Raw genomic sequence first — 23,798 nt, 5'->3', positions numbered from 1 at the left:
TTTCCTGAATGATAAATGATGGTATCTTTTTGTGTGGTTGTTAGCCACCTGTATATCTTCTTTGGTGAGGTAGTCTGTTGAAGTCTTTTCTCCATATTTATAGTTGAGTATTTGCCTTCTTATAATTGAGTTATAAGACTTCTTTATAGTCTAGAAGTGTCCTGTGTTGGATATAGATATATGAATTCTAAATATTTTATCACAGAGTGTGGATTTCTCTTTCAATTTCAAAAGAATGCTTTTTAAAGGCCAAAAGCTTTAATTGTGGTGGAATCAAATGTATTAATTTTTCTTCTTTTATAGTTTGTGGTTTGGGTGTCTCATTTTGAAAATCTTTGCCAAAACCAAAAAGATGAAGAAAGTTGTAATTTCCTCAAAGAGGGCATTACATAAGGGTAAGGGGTTCAATTCAACAAGAAGGCTTAGCAATCCTAAATATATATGCACCCAACAATAGGAGCACTGGCACCTAACAACAGGATCATTCAGATTCATAAAACAAGTTCTTAGAGACCGACAGAGGGTCTTAGATAACCACAAAATAATGGTGGGAGACTTCAACACCCCACTGACAGTATTAGACAGATCATCAGGCAGAAAACAAACAAAGTTATCCAGGATCTGAACAGTATGCTTGACCAAATAGACTGAACAGACTATTCTACAGGACTCTACACCCCAAAACAACAGTATCTACATTCTTCTCATCTGCACATGAAACATACTGTAAAACTGACCACACAATTGGCCATAAATCAATTTTCAGCAAAATAAAAAAAAAACGAAAAATTACCAACCACCCTCTCAGACCACAATACAATAAAAACAGAAATCAATACTAAGAAGATCATTTAAAACCATACAATAACAAGGATATTAAACAAACTGCTCCTGAGTGACTTTTGGGTAAACAATGAAATTAAGGCAGAAATCAAGAAATTCTTTGAGATTGATGAAAACAAAGCTACCACATACCAGAATCTCTGGGACACTGCTAAAGCAGTGTTAAGAGGAAAGTTTTTAGTGCAAAATGCCCATGTCAAAAAGTTAGAAAGATCTCAAATTAATAATCTAACGTCATACCTAGAGGAACTAGAAAAACAAGAGCAAGCCAACCCCAAAGCTAGCAGAAAACAAGAAGTAACAAAAATCAGAACTTAACTGAATGAATTTAAGTTGCAAAAAACCGTACAAAAGATCAATGAAACCAGGTGTTGGTTATTTGAAAGAAAAAATAAGACTGATAAACCCCTATCTAGGCTAATTTTCAAAAAAAAGAGAGAAGATCCTAATAAACACACTCAGAAATGACACAGTGGACATTACCACCAACCCCAGAGAAGTACCGAAAAACCCCAGAGACTGTTATGAACACCTGTATAGACACAAACTAGAAAACCTACAAGAAATCAATAAATTCCTCCCAAATCAATCAAATACACCCTCCCAAGATGGAGCCAGGAAGAAATTGGTTCCTGAACACACCAATAATGAGCTCCGAAATTGATTCAGTAATAAATAGCCTAACAACAAGAACAACAACAAAACAACTACAACAACAACAAGAAAAAAGGACCTGAGGAATTCACAGCTAATTCTACCAGATGTACAAAGAAGAGCTGGTGCTATTCCTACGGAAACTATTCCAAAAAAAAAAAACTGAGGAGGAGGGACTTCTCCCCAACTCACTCTAGGAGGCCAGCATCATTTTGATACCAAAATCTGGCAGAGACACAAACACAACAAAAGAAAACTTCAGGCTAATATCCTTGATGAACATCGATGCGAAAATTCTCAACAAAATACTGGCAATCTGAACCTAGCAGCACATCAAAACGCTAATCCACCACGATCAAGTAGGCTCCATCCCCGGGATGCAAGTTTGGTTCAACATACGAAAATCAATAAATGTGATTCATCACATACACAGATCTAAAGACAAAAAACGTATGGTGATCTCAATAGATGCAGAAAAGGCTTTTGATAAAAGTTAACATCTCTTCACGGTAAAAACTCTCGATAAACTCGATATTGAAGGAACATACCTCAAAATAATGAAAATCCATCTGTGACAAACCCACGGCCAATATCATACTGAATGGGCAAAAGCTGGACGCATTCTCCTTGTAAACCGGCACAAGACAAGGTTGCCCTCTCTCATCACTCCTACTCAACATTGTATTGGAAGAGCTGGTCAGGGCGACCAGGCAAGAGAAATAAATAAAGTGTATCCAAATAGGAAGAAAGGAAGCCAAACCACCTCTGTTTGCAGATGACATGATTCTATATCTAGAAAACCCCATAGTCTTGTCCAAAAAGCTCCTTCAGCTGATAAACAACTTGAGCGAAGTTGTAGGATACAAAATCAATGTACAAAGATCACTAGCATTCCTATACCCCACCACCAACCAAACTGAGAGCCAAATCAGAAAGGCAATCCCATTCCCAATTGCCACACACACAAAAATAAAACACCTAGGAATACAGCTAACCAGGAAGGTGAAAGATCTCCACAATGAGAATTACAAAACACTGCTCAAAGAAATCAGAGCAGACATGAACATATGGAAAAACATCCCATGCTCATGGATAGGAAGAACCAATGTCATTAAAGTGGCTACACTGCCTAAAGCAATTTATAGATTCAATGCTATTCCCATCGAACTACCAAGGACATTCTTCACAGAGCTAGAAACAATTATTTAAAAATGTACATGGAACCAGAAAAGGAGCCCAGATAGCCAAGGCAATCGTAAGCTAAAAGAACTATACTGCAAGGCTACAGTGACCAAAACAGCATGGTTTGGTACTGGCACAAAAACAGGCACATAGACCAATGGAACAGAATAGAGAGGCCATAAATAATGTCGCACATCTACAACCAGCTTTTGTTTGTTTTTTTTTTTTTTTTTTGACAAAGCTGACAAAAACAAGCGGTGGGAAAAAGACTCCATATTCTATCAATGGTGCTGTGATAACTGGCTAGCCATATGCAGAGGATTGAAGCTGGACCCCTTCCTTACACTATCTACAAAAATCCACATGAGATGGATTAAAGGCTTTAATGTAAAACCCAACACCATAAAAACCCTGGAAGACAACCTAGGCAATACCATCCTGGACATAGGAGCAGGCAAAGATCTCACGACAAAGGCACCAAAAGCAATCACAGCAAGAGTAAAAATTGACACATGGGATCTAATTAAACTTAGAGCTTCTGCACAGCAAAAGAAACTATCAACAGAGTAAACAGACAACCTACAAAGTGGGAGAAAATTTTTGCAACACTACTCATCTAACAGAGGTCTGATATCCAGCATCTATAAAAAGCCTAAACAAATGCACAAGAGAAAAACAAACAACCCCATTAATAAGGGGGCAAATGACATGAACAGACACTTCTCAAAAGAAGACATACATGTAGCCAAGAAGTATATGAAAAACAGCTCAATATCACTGATCATTAGAGAAATGCAAATCAAAACCACAATGAGATACCATCCCATAACAGTCAGAATGGCTGTTACTAAAAACAAAAAATAGCAGATGCTGGCGAGGTTGCCGAGAAAAGGAAACCCATATACACGGTTGGCGGGAGTGTACCTTAGTTCAACCATTGTGGAAAGCAGTATCGCAATTCCTCAAAGAGCTAAAAGCAGAACTACCATTTGACCCAGCAATCCCATTACTGGGTATAGAGCCAGAGGAATATAAGGCATTCTACCATAAAGACACATGCACCTGGACTATTCACTGCAGCACTGTTCACAAGAGCAAAAACGTGGAATCAACATAAATGCCTATCAATGACAGACTGGATACGGAAAATATGGTGCATATACACCATGGAATATTATGCAGCCATAAAAAAGAACAAGGCCATGTCTTTTGTGGGAACAGGCATGGAGCTGGAGGCTATAAGCTCAGCAAACTAACGCAGGAACAGAAAAGCAAATCCCACGTGTTCTCACTTAGAATTGGGAGCTAAATGATAAGAACTTATGAACACAAAGAAGGAAACAACAGACACTGGGGTCTCCTTAAGGGGGAGGGTGGGATGACGGAGAGGAGCAGAAAAGAGATAACTATTGGATAGTGAGTTCAATACCTGCGTGATGTAGTCATGTGTGCAACGAACCCCCGTGACACGTGTTTATCTATGTAACAAACCTTCACATGTACCCCCAAACATAAAAGTTTTAAAAAATGTTACAGTGCAAGTCTATTGATGATCAATTCTTTCAACTTCTGTATGTCTAAACACCTACTATTTCAACTTCATTTGAAAAGATATTCATTGAGTATAGACTTAAGAGTTGACATTTATTTTTATTTCACGATTTTAAAGATGGTGTGCCACATGACTTCTGACTTGCATATTGCTAATGAGAAATGTGCTGTCATTCTTCTCTTTGGACATCTAAATGTTTCTTATGGTTTTCTTCTGATTTTCTAGTTACTTAGGAGAAAGGGTAAATCTCTGGGAGAGCAGATAGGTAAAATGTCAGGAATGCACACCATGGATTCTCTGTGCATAGCACCTTGGACATACTTTAGATTATGCGTGGCAACGTGGAGGCCTCCTGAAAGCACAGGGCTCAGTGAAAAGAAAATTAAGAAATCTGGTGGATACTTGTGTTTCCAGCCATGATGGATTAACAGGAACCGGATTTACCGTCTCGCCTAAATACCTATAAACCAAAAAAATTATAAGGCTTAACGTCATGGCACCACCTGCATGCGGGACAGTGATCCCTGAGAGAAAGGGAACCTGACTAGGTGAGCCCTCTGATCGCCCAATCCCACCAACTTCTTGCCCGGATAGAGTTTGCAGGCTGCAGCACAGGGGAGCTGAACACAACAGAGCCCGGTGGACCGTCTGAGTGAAGGAGACAGAGTTGAGAGCTCAAGAGGTCCATAGGACCAGAATTTGCCGGGAGTAATGGAGAGGAGACAGCTGCACAGAGAGGCAGCTCTGGAGACCCTTCAGAGCTTGCCCTTCTGGATGCAGCGTATCAGAAACGGGGAGTGGTGATCGATGACTCCCAGTTTCTGGAGTGAGTGGTTGTGTGGATAATGGCGCCATTTACTGAGACTGTGAAGATGGGTGGGGCGGGGGGGAACAGGAGCGATGGGGATGTGTGAGTGTATGGGAGGAGTGAGTATACCAAGTGACCAGTTTTGGACAGGCAAACCATGAAGAGCCCTTGAGACTTCCAAGTGGAGATGCCACGTAGGTGGGTGAATGTATGTACTTGGACCTCAAAAGTGAAGTTCAGACTGGGGTTGTAGATTTTTTGGAGTGATTAGCACGTAGCACTTTCTGAAGGCTTTCGTTTGTAGGGTGTGTTCCTCTCCCGCAGAGGACATGTTACAACAGGGGAAGGGCTAAAGAGGCACAAGCAGCTGACAGGAGAGATTGGTATATAACAGCTGGAGAAAACCACAGAGCCAGGCAGAATGGATACTGGTCAGCGGAGAGTAAAAGCTGCTGTCCTAGCAATACCTTCCATTCATACACAGGGGTCCTGGTGAGGCTGACATAAAAACAAATATAAAAATCTACTACGAATTTTACAAACAGTCCAGGTTCGACTGCAGATGAGACCACAGCATTTTCTGCCTCAAAAGACATCCAAGTGGAGATGTCACGTAGGCAGGTGAATGTACTATGCACTTGGACCTCAAAAGTGAAGTTTGAACTGGGCTTGTAGATTGTGGAGTAATTAGCTCAGACACACAGGTGTCTAATTGTCCTGGCGGACACCAGGAGGGTCTCAGCGGCAGCGTGATTGTATCGCTGATAAGGAAGAGGCCTGACAATCTGAGTAGAGAGTGGACCCGGTGGAGCAATTCTCATACCTGGATGGACCCACATAGAGCCGCAGAGGCTGGGGGCGAGGCGGGGGGAGGCTCTGTCGCCCTGTGTCCTGAATGCGGAGCATGAACTTAGGCCTTCTACAGCACAAACGTTGCTTCTTTGGGACAGATGTTGCGGTGGGGGAGGCCTGTCACTCAGACGGAGGAGGCGGTGCCTCTGTCCCCAGGCCAGCAGGAGCAGGAGGTGGACTTTGGAGTCCGGAAGACCCAGGTTCAAATTTTGCATTTTCTGTTTCCTGGCTCTGTGGTCTAGTTCATGCAATGTGTCTGTGCCTCAGCTTCCTGATCTGCCAAATGGGGATGCTGACATCCACTTCCCAGCGCTGCTGTGAGAGGAAGAAAAGCCCCAGCACAGATCCCTCTGTGACATACAAGCTGCATAAAGGGTAGCTGAGGAAGCAGATGTTCCCAGTATGTCTGGGGGCCAGAGAGTTGGCTAGTGGAGAAGCACACAAAGCGAAGTGCCATCTTCTGGCCATGTCCATTTCGTAGCCCCGCAGGTTGAGGATTTCCACTTGTTGCGGTTAGAGACCCAGCTTATTAATTGTGAGACCTCACTAATTGTGACCTAAGGGGTCGTGCCGGGGAAACGGGGCATAGTGTATCCCAGACCAGGCTGGAGGAGTTTGGGTGAAAGGGCAGGGCAGGACAGAGAAGCATTGTGCAAAAGTGGGGGGACTGAGAAGAGATGATTGGGTGGGTCGAGCTGCACTGCAGGGTATGAGTGTGCGCGCCCGCGGTAGGAGGAGGAGGAGGAGAGGTGAAGTGGATCTGGCGGGAAGAGCCCCCCCCACCCTACCTTCGACCCCACCGCCCACCCACCCGCGGAATCGCATGCGCACTGGAGACCTGGAGGAAAGGGCTTTTGTTGGGAAAGCGGGCGGGCTGGAGGGGTCCGCGCATGCGCAGGCTACCCAGCCGCGGGGGGTGCACGGAGAAAAGGGGCGGGGTGGTCCGGGCTGCTGTGCTGGCAGCAGTAGGCGAGGGCGCGGCTGCGGGGTTCCTGGTGCTGAGGACGGACGCCATTGGAGCCCCCGAGAAGGTAAGGATCCAGCCCCAGACAGGACCGGGAGAGGGCGAGTGGAACCCGACACGCTGCGCCCTCCCTCCGCCTCCGGATCTGAACAAAGCCCAAGCACTCAGAACCGGAACCCCATTAGACCCAAGGTCTAGATAGGAGCCCCCATCACCATCAGACCCAGGCGCCCCGATCTGAGCCCTACTGAAACCGGAGCCCAGGATCCTCACCCCTTTAGCAGACCCGTGTGCTCCGAGCTGAGCTCCCTTGGACCTGAGGCCCCACCCCCACCCCAACCACTCCTAGATTACTCGAACCGAGCTGACCGCTTGCCCCCTTCCTGGAGTGCCCAGTCCTCGCGTTTGAGATCTGCAGCGCTCCGATTGGAGCCTCACCTAGGTCTGAGGCCCCCACTCCATCCGCCTCTAGTGCTCGAGTCTGAGCCCCACCTAGGCCCCCCGCCCGGACCTAGCCAAAGGTCCCTGGGGTTCTCTTTCGCAGAGCTTGCGGCTTGCCACTGTCCCTGTTGTCTGAGCTCTCCCATCTGCTCCCCCTTCATCCCGGTCCCCTTCTCTGGCCCGTAAATCCAAACCCTTTGTTTCTCTCTTCCCCAATGCATCCCCTTTGGGACTCTTCGGACCCCAGCCCTCCAGAACACCCCCTCGTCAAATCTAGCCGCTGGGATGGCGAGCCTGCCCATCCTAAACTCCGCTTTCAGTGCGGCGCCTCCTGCGACCTCCTCTGTCCCTTTCCTTGGGCTCTGTCCCTGACCAGGTCTACCCCATCAGAAAGCCAAACCGTCTCCCCCCCCCCCCCCACCTCCTCCCCCCTGCCCCCTACTGCCTAATATTGCCTAGTAACCTGATGATTGTCGCCCCTCACCTCCCGGGAGATCCCGCCTCCCATTGGATCCCGCCCCCTCCCCCTGCAGCTGCTTCACCCTCCCTCTCAGGCTGAGCTCTCATCTCCCTGGGACCCGCAGCATGGCTGAGGGAAGCTTCAGCGTGCAATCGGAAAACTACAGTGTTGAAGACATGGATGAGGGTAGCGACGAAGTCGGGGAGGAAGAGATGGTTGAAGGCAACGACTATGAAGAATTCGGTGCGTTTGGTGGCTATGGCACCCTCACCAGCTTTGACATCCACATCCTGAGAGCCTTCGGAAGCTTGGGTCCAGGCCTTCGCATCTTATCGGTGAGGCCCCTTCCTGGACACCTGCTGGCCTGGGCCTTTCCCCTGTGAATGGGGGAGGGAAGACGGGGGAGCAAGGAGGGTTGTGTGGGAAAGGACTGCCCAGCTTCCCAAGCCTTCCCTCCCCTGCTCGGAAGAAGAAGATTTGGGAAGGTCTTGGGGTGTTCAGGGCTGACTGCTGGGAAGAGGCTGGCCAGCACAGGGAAGCTAACACAAGTATGTCGTCGAGTGGCCTGCCTTCCCCAACCCCCCTCTCTGGCCTTGCAGAATGAGCCCTGGGAACTGGAAAACCCTGTGCTGGCCCAGACCCTGGTGGAGGCATTGCAGCTGGATCCGGAAACACTTGCCAATGAGACGGCCGCCCGTGCTGCCAACGTAGCCCGCGCCGCCGCCTCCAACCGTGCGGCTCGGGCCGCTGCCGCCGCTGCCCGTACCGCCTTCAGTCAGGTGGTCGCTAGCCACCGGGTGGCCACGCCGCAGGTCTCAGGAGAGGATACCCAACCCACGACCTACGCCGCCGAGGCTCAGGGGCCCACCCCTGAGCCACCCCTTGCTTCTCCGCAGACCTCCCAGATGTTAGTCACCAGTAAGATGGCTGCCCCCGGGGCTCCGGCAACCTCCGCACAGTCCCAGACAGGCTCCCCGGCCCAGGAGGCTGCTACTGAGGGCCCTAGTAGCGCCTGTGCTTTCTCTCAGGCTCCGTGTGCCAGGGAGGTGGACGCCAACCGGCCCAGCACAGCCTTCCTGGGCCAGAATGATGTCTTTGATTTCACTCAGCCGGCAGGTGTCAGTGGCATGGCCTTCCCGCGCCCCAAGAGACCTGCCCCAGCCCAAGAGGCTGCCACAGAGGGCCCTAGTGCTGCCTCTGGTGTGCCCCAGACGGGACCTGGCAGGGAGGTGGCAGCCACCCGGCCCAAGACCACCAAGTCGGGGAAGGCGCTGGCCAAGACTCGGTGGGTGGAGCCTCAGAATGTTGTGGCAGCAGCTGCTGCCAAGGCCAAGATGGCCACGAGCATCCCTGAGCCGGAGGGTGCAGCTGCTGCCACTGCTCAGCACAGTGCTGAGCCCTGGGCCAGGATGGGAGGCAAGAGGACCAAGAAGGTGAGATCCCCCTGCCCCCTGCCACCTCCACACCCCCTTGCTCCTGTCCTTTCCTTCTCCTCCCTTTCCTGCTCCTCTCCTCCCTCTCCTCTCCCCCTTCTTCCTCTCTTCTCCTCTTTCCCCTCCTTCTCTCCTCACCTCCCCTCTCCTCCCCTCCTCTCCTCTCAGCTAGTCCATGTTTCTCCAACACAAGTTTGCTGAGCATGTTTTCACTCCACGTAGTCCCTACCCTCAGGACTGGTGGGAGAAGAGGCTGGCTCAGTGCCTGGCACTTAGTAAGCACGCAGCACATGCCAGCCGCTGCTGGTACTGCTCTCATTTCCGAGAGCCTGCTACGGGTGAGGGGCGTGCCGGGTGCTTTGGCACGGGGAGCCTGGTAGCCCTGGGTCTCTCCTCTCTCAAATGATACAGTCCAAGCACCTGGATGATGAGTATGAGAGCAGCGAGGAGGAGAGAGAGACTCCCGCGGTCCCACCCACCTGGAGAGCATCACAGCCCTCATTGACGGTGCGGGCTCAGTTGGCCCCTCGGCCCCCGATGGCCCCGAGGTCCCAGATACCCTCAAGGCACGTACTGTGCCTGCCCCCCCGCAACGTGACCCTTCTGCAGGAGAGGGTAAGAAGCCCACCCTCCCCCATCTCCTTCCTCTCCTCCCTTGTGGGCCACGTCTCTGCTGTCACCCATGCCTTGACCTCCCCGCGTGTTCCTCCTTCTCCAGGCAAATAAGTTGGTGAAATACCTGATGATTAAGGACTACAAGAAGATCCCCATCAAGCGTGCAGGTAGGCAGCCTGTGCCCCCTTCACCATCCCCTAGTCTGTGGGCATCCCTTTGCTTGCGCGCCACGGCTGGTCCCTCCATAGCCACAGGACGGGGTCCTGGCTGCGTCACCCTCGGCAGGGCTGACCAAGGGGCTACAGCTCTATGACCCCTGCTCAGCCCAGGTGCTTTCTCCAACTCTTCCCCCTCCTGCAGACATGCTGAAGGATGTCATCAGAGAATATGATGAACATTTCCCTGAGATCATTGAACGAGCAACGTACACCCTGGAAAAGGTGGGTGCAGGATGGGAGCAGCTCTGTGGGGGAAGAGCGGGCATGGGGGTGCGGTGACCCTGCAGCCCCTCAAGGCCCAGTCTCTGGAGCCATCTCTCACCTCTCCGACTCTGAGCTTCCACTGCACTGGCAGTTTGACTCGTGCTTCCTGCCCTCGGCTTCTCTCTCTCATGCTCTCTGAGTGTCTCGCCGTCTGGCCAGGTGGGTCTCATCGCCTCTGCCAGCGTCAGCTCCCACAGCGAAGGTCTTCCGTGTGCTGTCTTCTTCTGCCCTCGCTCACGAGTTTGGATTCCTTGCTGAGGAGCAGTTCTAACCCGGAATCACTGTCTGCCGGCAGGATGCCCAGCATGGGGTTTGGATCTCACACTCTGTTTTCTCCCCCACATAGAAGTTTGGGATCCACCTGAAGGAGATCGACAAGGAAGAACACCTGTATATTCTTGTCTGCACACGGGACTCCTCAGCTCGCCTCCTTGGAAAGTAAGAAAGGGAAAGCGGGTCGTGGCCTTCCTCGGTGGTGTCCCTTCCCTGCCCACACCCCTTCAGTGAAGCAGGAAGACGGGGCTCGAGTGCGGCGCACGGCTCCCACACACAGCGAGGGCTGCCTGGTGACTGCTGGATGAAAGGAATGATAGCCTGGGGTGAGGCCTTGCTGCCATCACTTCTCCCCAAGCTGCTGCCGGGCTTTATCCCCAAAGCTTCGGAGGAAAGTGCCTCTTCCTCCCTCCTCTTCCTCCTGCCTGCCTGGCCTGGGCCCGGCAGAGCTGGCCTAGGGGAGAGCTTCCTCTTCAGTGTAGGTCCTGATGTGGAAGGGGCAGGAAAGGTCTGGAGCCATCTCTGGACACACGTTTGCCATTTGCAGAGCTTCGGCTCCCTGCCTCGCCCTGTCCTCTGCAGAACCCTGTCAGGGAAGTGTTAGTACCCATGTTTTACAGAGGAGGCGATTAAGTCTCAGGCGGAGGTGCGAATGGTCTGTCAGCAGCTAGTGAGCTGTGCCTGTCCTGGGAAGAGTTCCCCTCAAGCTGGGAAACCTGAGAGAGGCTAGTTGGGAGAGCCTGGTGGTGTCTCTCAGGCAAATAGCTGCTGAACAGGATTTCTCTTTCCACACCTTTAGAACCAAGGACACTCCCAGGCTGAGTCTCCTCTTGGTGATTCTGGGCGTCATCTTCATGAATGGCAACCGTGCCAGCGAGGGTGAGTGGCTGGACCTGCAACTGGGGGGCTGCCCATAGTCTCATCTTCTGAGTGCCAAACTCTCGTACCTCCTCTCCCCTCGCAGCTGTCCTCTGGGAGGCACTACGCAAGATGGGACTGCGCCCTGGGTATGATTGGCCTCTCCAGCTCCTCCCCTCGGTGCTATCCTCTGGCCAAAGAGGTCCTGGGATTGCAATAGCCTGGTGGTCTGGCGCAAGGGCGTGGGGCGCCCTGGGCTCAGTAGAGAGCAAAGGATCTCACCAGGGCGGATGGGGAAGCGGTGCTGGACGCTGCTCAGCCCTCTCTCTGCTCTGTGGCCCCAGATGACATCTAAGAGAGACAGTCAGAGTCAGGGGTTCCATCAAATCCCTACCTGGGGCGTCCCTGACCAACAGTCCTCTGGCCTCTGCTGCATGCCCAGGCCTCCACAGCGACTCCCCGTGGGCTGGGAAGTCATAGTCATGCTAGGGAGGGCCCCTGCCACCGTCTCTGCTCATGGATTCCTTTCCTTGCCCTCAGGGTGAGGCACCCATTCCTCGGCGATCTGAGGAAGCTCATCACAGATGACTTTGTGAAGCAGAAGTAAGTATCACCTGAGCTAACTGCGGCTCTCACTCGAGCATCCTTTGTGTACTGGTCTGGCTGAGAAAGCAGTTCCCTATCCCAAATCTTCAACTGGAGGGATGGGTGCCTCTGACCTGGGAGTGAGTGGCAGTGGGGGTATGCGAGCGTGTGGGGAGCCGAAGGCCAGGGTGGTCTTGGGAAAAGGGAGCTCACGTCACCTGAGAACACGGTGTGGGGTGTGAAAACGGCCGCCATCACCTTGAGCACCTGCCCTGTAGACTGACACAAGAGTTCCCCCTGGTTTACACCTAAGGAACCCGGAGCTCAGAGAGGGGACGCCTCTGAGCATGGCTCCCAGCTGGTAAGGGCCTCAGCCCAACTCTCCTGATTTTCAGGCCAGGGGCCACCCTCTCCCCGTCCCTGGAGGACTTGCCAACGCACAGGCGCACATGCACACCAACAAAGGGTCAGGACTTGAGGAGGATGCCTGGAGCACGCTTCTCCTGGCTGACTGTTTCTTCCTCTCCAGTCGTTTCCTCTGGTGGGCCTCTCCAGGGCTCCGCCGGGGTGTGGCCAAGACCCTCGAGGTGGGGTGTGCTCAGAGCAGGGGGCCTGAAGAATGGCTCCTCTGTTTACAACACACCCAACAGGAAGCTGGGGTCATCGTGATGAGGGGCACAAACTTGTGGCCTCCCTACAGACAAATGCCCTACATGTGGCCCCCCTGCATCTCCACATGGCTTCCGGGGAGGACCAATGGCAAAAGGCTTTGAAGGCCTCACTTTTGCAGGCAGAAGTCCTGGGAGTGGGTTTGGGAATGAGTGAAGGGCTGGAGGGGCAGGGCAGTCCTCTTCCAGGAGCTGAGCTGCGGCATCGGGTTGAGGAGGGGCCCCCTGGAACCCATCCGTTCAGCAACAGGTCTGCTTGGCTAGAAGCAAAGTTTACTTTCCTCTCATGCCAAGGTACCTGGAATACAAGAAGATCCCCAACAGCAACCCACCTGAGTATGAATTCCTCTGGGGCCTGCGAGCCCGCCATGAGACCAGCAAGATGAGGGTCCTGAGATTCATCGCCCAGGTAAGGGAGAGCCTCTGTTGGGTGCCCGGCACCGGGGGTGGTGCTCTCCACACCTTGCTTGCTTCTTGGTCGAGGCCTCCTTCCCATTACCCTGTATTCCAGTGAGGGTACCAAACACTCACAGAGGCACCTGAGCACCCTACACAAGGTCACAGATGGGGCAAAATCCCAGGTCTGGCACAGGAGAGTAGGAGCCCCCAATCCCTGTGGTCCTGATTTTTGCCATCATTGCACAAAGCACATGGGAGGGGGTGAGGCGGGCCGCGGGTGCTCAGCCAGTGTGGGGTAGCTCTGTGTCTATGCTTGCCCTTTTCCTCCTCAGAATCAGAACCGAGACCCCCGGGAATGGAAGGCTCATTTCTTGGAGGCTGTGGATGATGCTTTCAAGACAATGGATGTGGATATGGCTGAGGAACATGCCAGGGCCCAGATGAGGGCCCAGATGAATATCGGGGATGAAGCGCTGATTGGACGGTGGAGCTGGGATGACATACAAGTCGAGCTCCTGACCTGGGATGAGGACGGAGATTTTGGCGATGCCTGGGCCAGGATCCCCTTTGCTTTCTGGGCCAGATACCATCAGTACATTCTGAATAGCAACCGTGCCAACAGGAGGGCCACGTGGAGAGCTGGCGTCAGCAGTGGCACCAATGGAGGGGCCAGCACCAGCGTCCTAGATGGCCCCAGCACCAGCTCCACCATCCGGACCAGAAATGCTGCCAGAGCTGGCGCCAGCTTCTTCTCCTGGATCCAGTAAGAGTTTCGGTAGAGAAATGAGACTCTGCAGGAGGGCTGCGGAGGGGGGTGAGATGTCAGAGGGAGGGCTGGGGTGGGGGCGCTGGGGGCAACGGCAACAGCATGGACGGACACTTATTTTGTTACGTATACCCCTCCCTGGCTCGCGTGTGTCCACGGATGTTGTCACTTTGGTTTCTTGTGCTTTTATAGGCACCGTTGACGAACTGCAGCGCTCTCACTGGCCAAGCCAGAGCGCCTCCTCTCAGATTCCTTCTCGACACAGCACCCTAGGCGGCTTCTTCCTGTCAGTCGGAGGTGGCATGCAAGATGAAGCTCTCTTTGCTCTTCCTGCTTTCATTTTGTGCTTTTCCTTGTGCTTTCATGTTTTGGGTATCAGTGTTACATTAAAGTTGCAAAATTAATTTGGATGTTTCTTCCTTTACCTGCACACCCATTGCTATACCTGGCCACGCTTGGGCTTGTAGCAAGGAAACTTCTTCAGGCTCTCTGGGGTAGGTGGGCCCCACCTCTGCCAAAAAGGCCCACAGGGACAGGTGGGATGCTGGGAGGTGCGGAGGTTGGTTACGCCTGAGTGCATGACCAGGAGTTTGGAGAGGCCCCAGTGCTCATCGTTATGTGATTTTCTACAAGCCTTGCTCAGCAGCCCCAGGGACATGGCAAGAGCGGGGGCCAGAGCAGGGGCGGGGTGGAAAATTGCAGCTTGGTGCCACTGCCCCTCCCGCCGAGGGACAGGGTGCAAGGCTCTCACCAGGACCCACCTCCCACACCCCCTCCTTGGAGATGATGTTCCGGAACCCTTGGCTCATCATCCACACAGTTCAGGACCCCGTCCTCGGTACAGAGTCTGACGGACAATGAGGTGGGCCCCGCAGTGATGTTCGCAGCCCTCCAGTGTGTAGAAGGAGGGGCCGTGATTGCTGAGGGAGCAGGATGTAATAAAAACAACGCACGGTGCACGCGTACACAGCCCCTTGCCTGTGACGGAACGGTGGCCTGTTTGGAGCTTCGCAGCCCTTCTCCCCCAGCAGCAGGGCTCTCCCAGTGAGGACAACACCAGGCCTACCTAGGTCCTGGTGTGTTCAAGGGCTGGGTGATGTCTGGAGGGGTCTGAGGTAGGGCTGCACATGCTTCAGGTACAAGACGGTGAGGGCAGAGACAGTTTGGTCTCCTGGGAAGGGCTCAGTGGCAGGCAGGGACAGTGTCCAGGGCTTCTGGAGTTCCCCGGTAATGTCCAGGCCTTGGGAAGACAGAGCCCTAGATAAGGAGGGAAAACATAGCAGTGGAAGGCTCCCTGCTTCCCACCCCCTCACCCAGCCCCAGCCTCTGTTTCCCCAGGAAGGGCTGCCATCTCCGCCACGGCCAGATCCTGACCCAGACCGGGCTACCTAATTTGGGAGGCCCAGTGGAAAATGAAAACACGAGTCTCCTTGTCAAAAACTATGAAGGATTTCAAAACAACAACAGCAGAGCATGGAGCCACATGGGGAGCCCTGGTGAGCATCAGACTGCATTGGTTGCACACCCCAGAAGCTGTCCATCAGAAAGGCTTTGGGTGGGTCTCCGTGTTGGCTGCCGCTGTGATTTCTGCTTCTCTGGTGCTTGGGTCCATGCTTGGCCACACTGACATTCTGGGACTCTGACAGAAATCCAGTCCCAAAGTTTTACTGGAACACACACACACACACACACACACACACACACACAATGGAGTCCCCTTCCCTTTATGTCTCCTGGTTTGTGGTCTGGGCTGTGGAAGAGATGAGGGATGCCTGGGACTCCACCCCTGGCGTCATAAATTTAATGCTATTTGGCTGGAACCTCCCCGGACACCCTTGTGCACATAGCAGGCACATGCCTGTCCTTGGATCAGGGTGGGGGTAGTCACCATAAGCCACAGGAGTGAGTTTGAACACTGTGTGCAGAGGGCACTTGAGATACGGAAGTTCCACCGGAAAGGAACAGGAAGCAGCCCTCAGAGGCAGGGTGCTGGCCAGGTCACGGCCTCCTCAGGCCTCCAGGCTTGCTGGACACTCTCCCTTTCACAACACCTTGCTGCGGTGGGGCCTCACCAGGGACCCACTCCCCCTACCCTGTAGGGGCAGCGCTGAGGGCACCTGGGAAGAGAGGAGGAGAGCAGGGAGGCGAGAGCACCCTGGTGGGAAATGGGGGCGGACTGGACTGAGCGTCCTGCAGAAGGGTCAGACCGGCCACCCTGGAGACGGCCACCACCTCACTCACATGGCAAACAGGAGACCCAGGCAGGTTTCCCCGCTGCCCCCGGCCTGGGGCCTTCTGCAGACCCCGCACTGCAAAGGCCCACAGTCCATGTCAGCAAGTGTTTTCTGAGGCCCTGCTGTGTCAGTGGACAGCACTCACAGCCTTCTCCCAGCTTGGCCTGCTCCCTCTGATCACCCCTGCCCCAGGCCTGGCGATGGACGAGCATTCGTGCATTCACTTGTTTCCAGTTATTGACATTATGCATAAAGTTGTTCTGAATATTCATGTACAATTTCTCATCTGGGCCTATGTTTCTGTTTCTCGGCCAAGCCCGAGAGGTGGGGGCAGTAAGGCCATTTCATGGTCTCAGCCAACTGAGGCTCTGAGAGGGAAGACGCTCTCCCCAAGTCACACAGCCAGGAAACGGCAGAGCACAGACTTGAACCCGGGACCCTCTGAGGCCAGGGTGCGTGCACTGGGCCCTGCTGTCGGCCGCCCCTGCCATCCAGGGGCTTGCAGTGTCCTGGGGGTGATACACCCACCTGCTGGGCACTCTCTCCTGACACCCACCCTCCCACCCACGTGCACATACCGCTCCCCATCTCCCTTCATTGTGCATGATTCGCTACCCCTCACGGCTTCCCTGAACGACAGGTTCCACCCTAGGTTTCTGAGGCCTGCCACCGCCCTCCCAGCCTCCTGAGACATCAGGTTGGGTGCTTTCCTTCCTGGGCATCCATCCTGCTGCTCCTCCTTGTTTTTGTCCTCATCAGGCCCTGGGCCAAGGGCGTTTTGCCCACTACCTTGTGACACCCTCAAAGATCGTCTGAGCTACTACTGTGCACTTGAGGAAACAGACTCAGAGAAGGGATGTGACTTGCCTGAGATCTCTGACCCAGCTTTGCCGCTGCCTCCACTAGTGACCTTGGCCCAGCCTCTTCTCTTGACCAGTTGCATATCGTTCGGTGTTGCATGTGAAGAACCATTCACATGGTTTGCACATTGATTATCATTTGTCGTCTTAATACTGAATTATAAGAGTGCTTTTTTGCGTGCAAACTTTTCCATTGTCAGGTAGTACATATTGCAAACATTGCCGCAATGAATGGTTTGCTTTTTCATTTCGCTAATGATGAAAAGCCAGATTTCTAAATTTGATGAAATTCACTTAAGGTGTTTTTGCATGGCTATTGCTTTCTGTGTCATAGCTATAAGAGTCCTTCGCCTACAGCAAGTTTTTCAAGGCTTTATCCTGAATTCTCTTCCAGAGGTCTTATGCTTTAGCTTTTTTGTTGACGTTTAGGATCTTCACAAACTTCAGAAGTTTGAAATCATACCAATTATCTTTTCTGACCACAATGGAATGAAACTAGAAAGCAATACCGGAAGGAGAATTGAAAAAGTCACAAACAGGTGGAAATTACAACACTCTCTTCAACAACCAGTGGGTCAAAGAACAGACCACAAGGAAATTAGAAAGTATCTTGAGACACATGAAAATGAAAACACCACATACCACAACTAAGGAGATGCAGGGAAAGCAGTGTTAAGAGGGAAGTTTATTGTGGTAAATCCTTACAGTGAAAAAGAAGAAAGATCTCAAATCAACAGCCTATCTTTGTGTTTCGAGAACTAGAAAAGGAAGAACAACGTAAACCCGAAGTTAGCAGAAGGAAGGAAGTAATAAAGATTAGAGCACAAATAAAGGAAATGGAGAATAGACAAATAATAGGAAAAAAAACAATGAAACTAAGAGCTGGTGTCTCTGAAAAGGTCAACATAGGTTAAGCAGATTAAGAAAAAAACAGAGAAGGGTCAAATAACTAAAATCAGAATGACAGAGGGGCATTACAATTGATACTACAGAAATAAAAAAGATTATAAGGAGAAGACCAGGAACAACTATACCCCAACAAATTCGATACTTTAGAAGAAATGGATAAATTCTGAGAAACATACACGCTGCCAAGACTGACTCCTGAAGAAATAAAAAATCTCAGCAGATCTCGACAACTCATAAGGAGACTTAACCAGTATTCATCAACCTCCCAATAGAGAAAACCCCAGGACTAGATGGCTTCAGTGGAGAATTCTACTAAACATTTAGAGAAGAATTAGGACCAGAAACACACGCACACACACACACTTCCCAAAAGAATGTTTATGCATACATATTCAACAAAAGTCTAGCACACCGAGTTCAACAACACATGAAAGGCCCATGACCACGTGGGATTTATTCGTGGAATGCAAGGAAGTTTCGATCAATGAAAATCAACTAATTTAGTGTACGGCATCAACAAAATGAAGGACAAAACCACATGATCGGCTCAATTGATGCACTAAAAGCATCTGACAAAAGTCAACCCCCTTTGTGATAAAAACACTCAAACTCCTTGAAACAGAAGGAAACAACCTCAACGTCACAAAAGTCCTATATAAAATACTCATTGTGAACACTGTACTCGATGGCGAAAGAGTGAAAGCTTTTCCTCTAAGATCAGGAGCAAGACAGAGATGCCCGCTTTTGCTACTTCTTCTCAACATAGTCCCGGAAGTTCAGAGGGCAATTAAGCAAGAAAATGAAATAAAAGGGCAACCTTTTTATTTCACTTCATTTTATTTTTAGAAAAGGCATCCTTTTTATTTCCTATTTTCTAAATAACCCATAGCTCAAGGAAAACATCACCAATGAAATCACAAAGTATTTTGAACCTGATGAAAACTTATGGGATATATTTTAATTGTCTAGATTGCATGAAAAAGAAAGGCACAACATTTGCATCTTTCTCAACAATGTTGAACAACAGATTAAACCTGAAGAAAGCAGAAGAAATGAAATAACGATAAAAGTACAAATCAGTTAAAGATAAAACAACACAGCCAGAGGTGGTTTTTTGTAAAGATGATGTGATTAAGACATGCCTTGTGTAGGCCTGAACAAAAAGGAGATAACTCATGAAGCAACCCGTGTCTGGAGTGGCTAAGGAGACATCACTATGGGCAATGAAGGCATTAAAGAGATCATTATTCAAAACCATGAGCAACTTTATGCCCACAAACGTGAAACTTTGGATATAATTTACACATTTCAAGAAAATACAACAAAATGACAGAAAGCAGACTAAACATCTGAATTGTCCTACAAATTCTAAACGGGCGGAATCTGAAGGAAACAACAGCAGCAGCCACAAGAACCTACGGACTCTGATGCAGCCACCGATTAATTCTACAAAACGTTTGTGAAGGAAGGAATATCAATCTTACCTTCTTGCCAGGTAACATAAAAAACGGGAAATGCTTCCCATCCCGTTTTATGAGGCAAAAACCTTAAAGGGCATGGTAAGAAATGAAACGCACAGGCCCATCTTTTACATAAGCACAGAAGAAGAAATCTTGAATAAAGCATTAGCAAAACAAATCAGTTAAATCTCCAAAAAGGAAAACGTATCACAAACAAGTCAAGAGTATTCTAGAAATGAAGCGGTTCAGTGCTTGAAAAATCTATCTCTCAGAAGTAATGTATGAAGGAGAAAAAATATGATATTCCCTACAGACGCAGGAAGGGTATTTCATGGGTTTGATTTTTTTTAAATGACCATGCACTTATGATAAAACCTCTTAGCCAACTACGAACAAAAGGGAACTCTCTTGATTCCGTTGGAATACCTTTTAAAAGCCTACAAAAACAACGATACTTACGGGTGACATGTTGACAGCTTTCCCTCTGAGATCAGGGGGAAAAAAAAACCAGATACATCCACTGTCACCACTTACAGTGCCATGAAGGAAGAAAAAGTAATCAAAGCAGTCCTGCAAGCACAGCCTTAAATGCATACGCATGTTAACCAAAGGACATCCTTGTGAACGTGCACCACAATAATAACACTAACACTCCAGCGCTGGAAACTACTGAAGAGTCCATTAGAAATAAAGGCATGAATAAATTGTGGCATCGTCATACAATTCAAAACACTGCGCAGGAATGCAAAGAAACGAAATTCAGCTACACAGCACGACAAAAGTGAATAGCAACGAGAAAAACCGAATGTTGCCAAGAGAAACCCGGATTATAAAATACGTACTGTACTGATTCTACTCATGTGTAATGCGTTCACAAACAGGCAGGATTATCGTCAAGTGTTAAAAGTCACAAGAGTGGTTAGATTTGCTGAGGTGGAAGACAAGAGTGACTGGCATGAGAGCGCTTTTGAGCTGCCGGCAATACACTACACCATTTCTTAACCCAGATCGTAGGGGATCAGACGCCCCTGTGGAACCATTTACTGAGTGGTACCCTCATTTTGCGTGCAACTCCATTTTTGTATTATATTCCATTACAGTGTACATAGAGATATTTAAATGAATACTATCCCAGGAATGTCCATAAACAATGGATTCTTCAGTGATTTGTATATTCTCTGACCACAATGCCACAATGGGATCTAGAAATTAATAACAAAAGATCACTACAAACCCCCGTATATGTTTGTAAATTAAGAAACATCCTCCTAAGTAACCCATGGCTCTAAGAAAAACTAACGTTGAAATAAGAAAATATTTTGAGCTTACTAATGAAGCAAACTCCAGAGGTCTTTGCCTGCCAATATTACTAAGTCTCCTCTCTGGGGAAGTTTAGATTACACAGGAAGACTCTCCTGCATCTCTGAGAAGGGGCAAGATGCCAGCAATCTGGACGCCAAACTCCAGCGGAGGTGAGGGACTGAAGATTGCTGTAGACAGCAACTGAAATCCCTACGCCGGGTTGGGATGTATGCCTTCAAGTGAGCCTGAAGTTCCAAAGCCCATAAATCTGCTGGTTCATGCTCTGCAGAGAGTACATTTGTCCGCCATCTCCCAGAGTGGGGGGAGAGCGATTTGTCATGCTACGAGGAGCTGAGAGGGGATCTGGGTGTCTAAGTGATTTGTAAATACACTTTCTAGAGCAATCGTGCAATTTACAGCCCCCACCGTTACCAACAACGTGCCGGGATACGTGGCAATGCCGGTGTTGCAGACAGTTGGAAGGTCTGGTGAGAGGGGATAAGTCAGTTGCTTTCCTGCCGTCCTCACTGCCAGTTGACGCTCAAGCTCTCTTGGCAACACAAGTGAGACTCCGTCTGTAAAAAAACAAAACATAAAAAAAAATTAACATGTACTCCCAGCTACTCTGGAGGCTGTGGCTGGAGGATCCCTTGAGCTCAGCAGTTCGAGGCTACAGGGAGCTATGATCATACCACTGAACTCCAGCCTGGGCGACAGAGCGAGAACCCCCCCACACCCTCAAAAAAGATCAAGCTCTCTTAATCAGCTAAGTCAGTGTCACTCACCTGTTTCCTTCCCATCTTCTGCTACTTTCTTTCTTTTGTCTCCTCAGCCAGTTTCTTTGTCTTTATGGGGTAAAGCCTTAGGAGAAAAGGATGCAGCCAGGAAAGAGGGAGGGGGAAGAGAGGTGAGAAGTGAACGTGAGAAAGAGAAGGGGTGAGTGAAGTACATGACCAAAGGTGCCCTGGGGAAGCTGGGAGCAGGAACAAGGGTCCCCGGGCGAGTTGAAACTACCCCTCATGCTCTTTGGTCTGTTGGGTGCTCAGGTTGCAGGAAATGGGCATCCGGTTGGACTTCATGAGAACTCACACCTTGGGGTGTGGAGGGCAGGACACCATGAGAGGAGTCCCACCCTGCTGCAAAAGATGGAAGAGGAGAGTTGCCCCCAACATAAAAGGGAAGGCAGTGACAGAAAGAGGCAAGCAGAGGATGGTGGATGGCAGAACAAGGACTATCATCAATGACATTTTCTTCACTGAGCCCACCCCACAAATGAGCTCCCTTCCTGTGCGCTCTCACAGCTCCTTGTCGTTGAATCTCATATCACTGATGGTAATTTGCAGAGGAATAATTAAGTTGGTGATTCACTTTAGGATGTACTGCCCTCCGAGGCTGAAAGCTAAACACATAGAGCCCACGTTACGCCCAGTACCACTTAAGGAACTAAGGATTAGTCACTGGGTAAGTATCAGGGGAGGGGAGGGCGGGGAGGGTGAGGGGAGGGAACGGCATAGAGAGAAGGAAAAAGCAAAATGAGGGGAAAACCAGGGGAGGACAACATGAGAAAGGAAAGAGGGAGAGAAAGGGCAGTGAGGGATATGGGAACTCGGAGGGAGGACAAAGGGAAAGCCAAGGCATGGAGGAGAGAGAGCAGAGAGGGGAGATGAGAGGTGATGACAGAGGCTGAAGTGAGGTAGGAAGAGAGAGGAAAGAGGAAAGGAGTGTAGAGGACATGGATGAGGGAGTAAAGAGAAAGGAACAAGGGGAGAGGTCCTTTACCAAAGGGTGATTGATGAGCAGGGGGCAAGAAGAAGGGGCAGCGAGGGAGAAAGGGTAAGTAGGAGAAAACTGCCAGCTTTGAGAACTCTACCCTGTCCCTGGAAAGAGGGGATCCCCATCCCAGGTCAACCTGGGGCTCCCCGTGGGACTATCTCAGAGGGAGGAGCTGGATAAGCCAAGAAAGAGCAAAGGGTGCACGGGACCACTCTTGCCTTGCTGCGTGTGTCATTCAGGGCCTTCCCACCCAAACACGGGGACCGGTCACATCAACAGCCACCTCTGCTGAATCCAAGCTCTGCACCGGATCCTCCTTTCCCCTGCCAGATATGGGTTTCAACAAGCAAATTTAAGGGAATCACTCCCCTTCCTGGGATCCCTCCCTGCCTGTATCAGTTGCAACCCCTTTCATGGTCACAGAGGCCTGGCCTCTCCCACAAGAACCCTATGGGCCAGCCAGTGTGATGCTCTGTACATCATATCTGTTCAGGATGAAGCCTGTGTGTGTGTGTGTGTGTGTGTGTATATGGGGTGGGGGTGTGTGGGATGTGTGCGTGTGTGTGCGTGTGTGTGTGTGTGTGTGTGTGTGTGTGTACTAATAATCACAAGGATCAATATATCTGTGGGAATTGTGAATTCTTTCGAAGTGACTGCCTTGCTAGAATCCCCTCTCCCAGGGGCCTTTATTTCAAGGACCAACTCTGCTTTTCTCCCACAGCCCAATGAATGCATCAGACACTCAGCTTCAGTTCCCATGGCAACAGGGGCTAATGGCCTAGAGACTAAAGATGAGACAAAGAGAAACGCAGAGAAATGTGCGTGTTCTGTCTTCCTCTGAGGTACGCAAGCCCCTATTCAGGGATTGAAAAGAACATTCGCTTTAGTTCTACCCTGCCCTCCCCTCAATGCTGGGTGGAGGAGGGCAGAAACGCAGACGGGCCTGACATGAATCCAGAATTTCTACATCCTCTCAATGCACCTGCACGGTTTGGAGACAGGCTTCTTTGTCCCCAAGCCATCATGTTACCAACGATGTATTGTACCTGCAAACCATGCCTGTGGAACCTAGGATTCCTGCTACCCCAACTCACTTTCCTCTTTACCACCCTCTAGCCTCTATCATAGTAGGGGAGTTTTTTCAGTCATTCCTGTTTTCTGACAGAAAGTTCCAGCCAGCCCAATTTCAGAAGCGCTGTCTCAGGAGGGCTCCCTGATCCTTCCTGCCAGAGTCACACAGGACACACCTCCTCCCTCTTCTCCTCTGTGGCCTGGGAGACCTCTGCCCAGACCATGGGACAAGTTCCTAGGGCTCCCCCTTCCTGCCACACTCCTGTTCCGCCAGGGCCTTGGGGAGACTCAGACGAGGGAGGTTTCTGATAGTCTCCCACTTCTGGAAGCAGCCAAACTAATGAGAGGCCTCTT

At 50.4% G+C, this 23,798-nt stretch overlaps 2 protein-coding genes and 1 non-coding gene across 7 annotated transcripts; all 3 read left to right on the top strand.

Moving 5' to 3' along the window:
- Positions 1-5,976: 5,976 nt before the first annotated feature.
- On the top strand, positions 5,977-14,239 carry LOC101146541 (melanoma-associated antigen D4). 5 transcript variants are annotated; one of them, XM_004064179.3, is made up of 13 exons: positions 5,977-6,922; positions 7,851-8,091; positions 8,356-9,189; positions 9,601-9,804; positions 9,908-9,971; positions 10,165-10,244; positions 10,633-10,724; positions 11,359-11,438; positions 11,524-11,566; positions 11,958-12,020; positions 12,965-13,079; positions 13,402-13,832; positions 14,028-14,239. In XM_004064179.3, the coding sequence occupies exons 2-13, from the start codon at positions 7,882-7,884 to the stop codon at positions 14,035-14,037; spliced, it is 2,226 nt and encodes a 741-aa protein (XP_004064227.1). In that variant the 5' UTR covers positions 5,977-6,922; positions 7,851-7,881; the 3' UTR covers positions 14,038-14,239. The 5 variants fall into 5 exon arrangements, with proteins under 5 accessions (XP_004064227.1, XP_004064228.1, XP_018875257.1 ...); XM_004064180.4 differs by having other exon boundaries at positions 6,738-6,922; positions 7,881-8,091; XM_019019712.3 differs by having other exon boundaries at positions 6,764-6,922; positions 13,402-13,844.
- LOC115932554 (small nucleolar RNA SNORA11) lies at positions 12,592-12,719 on the top strand. The gene has a single exon (XR_004068819.1). It is a non-coding gene; the product is annotated as a small nucleolar RNA SNORA11 (small nucleolar RNA).
- Positions 14,240-21,809: 7,570 nt separating the features above from the next.
- Positions 21,810-23,214, top strand: LOC115932410 (putative uncharacterized protein FLJ39060). The gene is made up of 2 exons (XM_031006126.1): positions 21,810-22,061; positions 23,095-23,214. The coding sequence occupies exons 1-2, from the start codon at positions 21,810-21,812 to the stop codon at positions 23,212-23,214; spliced, it is 372 nt and encodes a 123-aa protein (XP_030861986.1).
- The last annotated feature ends 584 nt before the right edge of the window (positions 23,215-23,798 follow it).

Source organism: Gorilla gorilla, chromosome X (genome assembly GCF_029281585.2).
Source record: "Gorilla gorilla gorilla isolate KB3781 chromosome X, NHGRI_mGorGor1-v2.1_pri, whole genome shotgun sequence".
Lineage (NCBI taxonomy): Eukaryota > Metazoa > Chordata > Mammalia > Primates > Hominidae > Gorilla > Gorilla gorilla.
Note: the sequence above shows the minus strand (reverse complement) of the source record. Positions and strands in the feature narration are given on the sequence as shown.

Bases quoted from the DNA above. Each gene is read 5' to 3' on its own strand.
- LOC115932410 (XM_031006126.1), top strand. From the start codon at position 21,810: ATGGTGGATGGCAGAACAAGGACTATCATCAATGACATTTTCTTCACT. The intron at 22,062-23,094 runs GTAAGTATCAGG...TTTCTCCCACAG, and splicing joins AACTAAGGATTAGTCACTGG to CCCAATGAATGCATCAGACA.
- LOC101146541 (XM_004064179.3), top strand. From the start codon at position 7,882: ATGGCTGAGGGAAGCTTCAGCGTGCAATCGGAAAACTACAGTGTTGAA. The intron at 9,190-9,600 runs GTGAGATCCCCC...CAAATGATACAG, and splicing joins GAGGCAAGAGGACCAAGAAG to TCCAAGCACCTGGATGATGA. The intron at 12,021-12,964 runs GTAAGTATCACC...TCTCATGCCAAG, and splicing joins GATGACTTTGTGAAGCAGAA to GTACCTGGAATACAAGAAGA.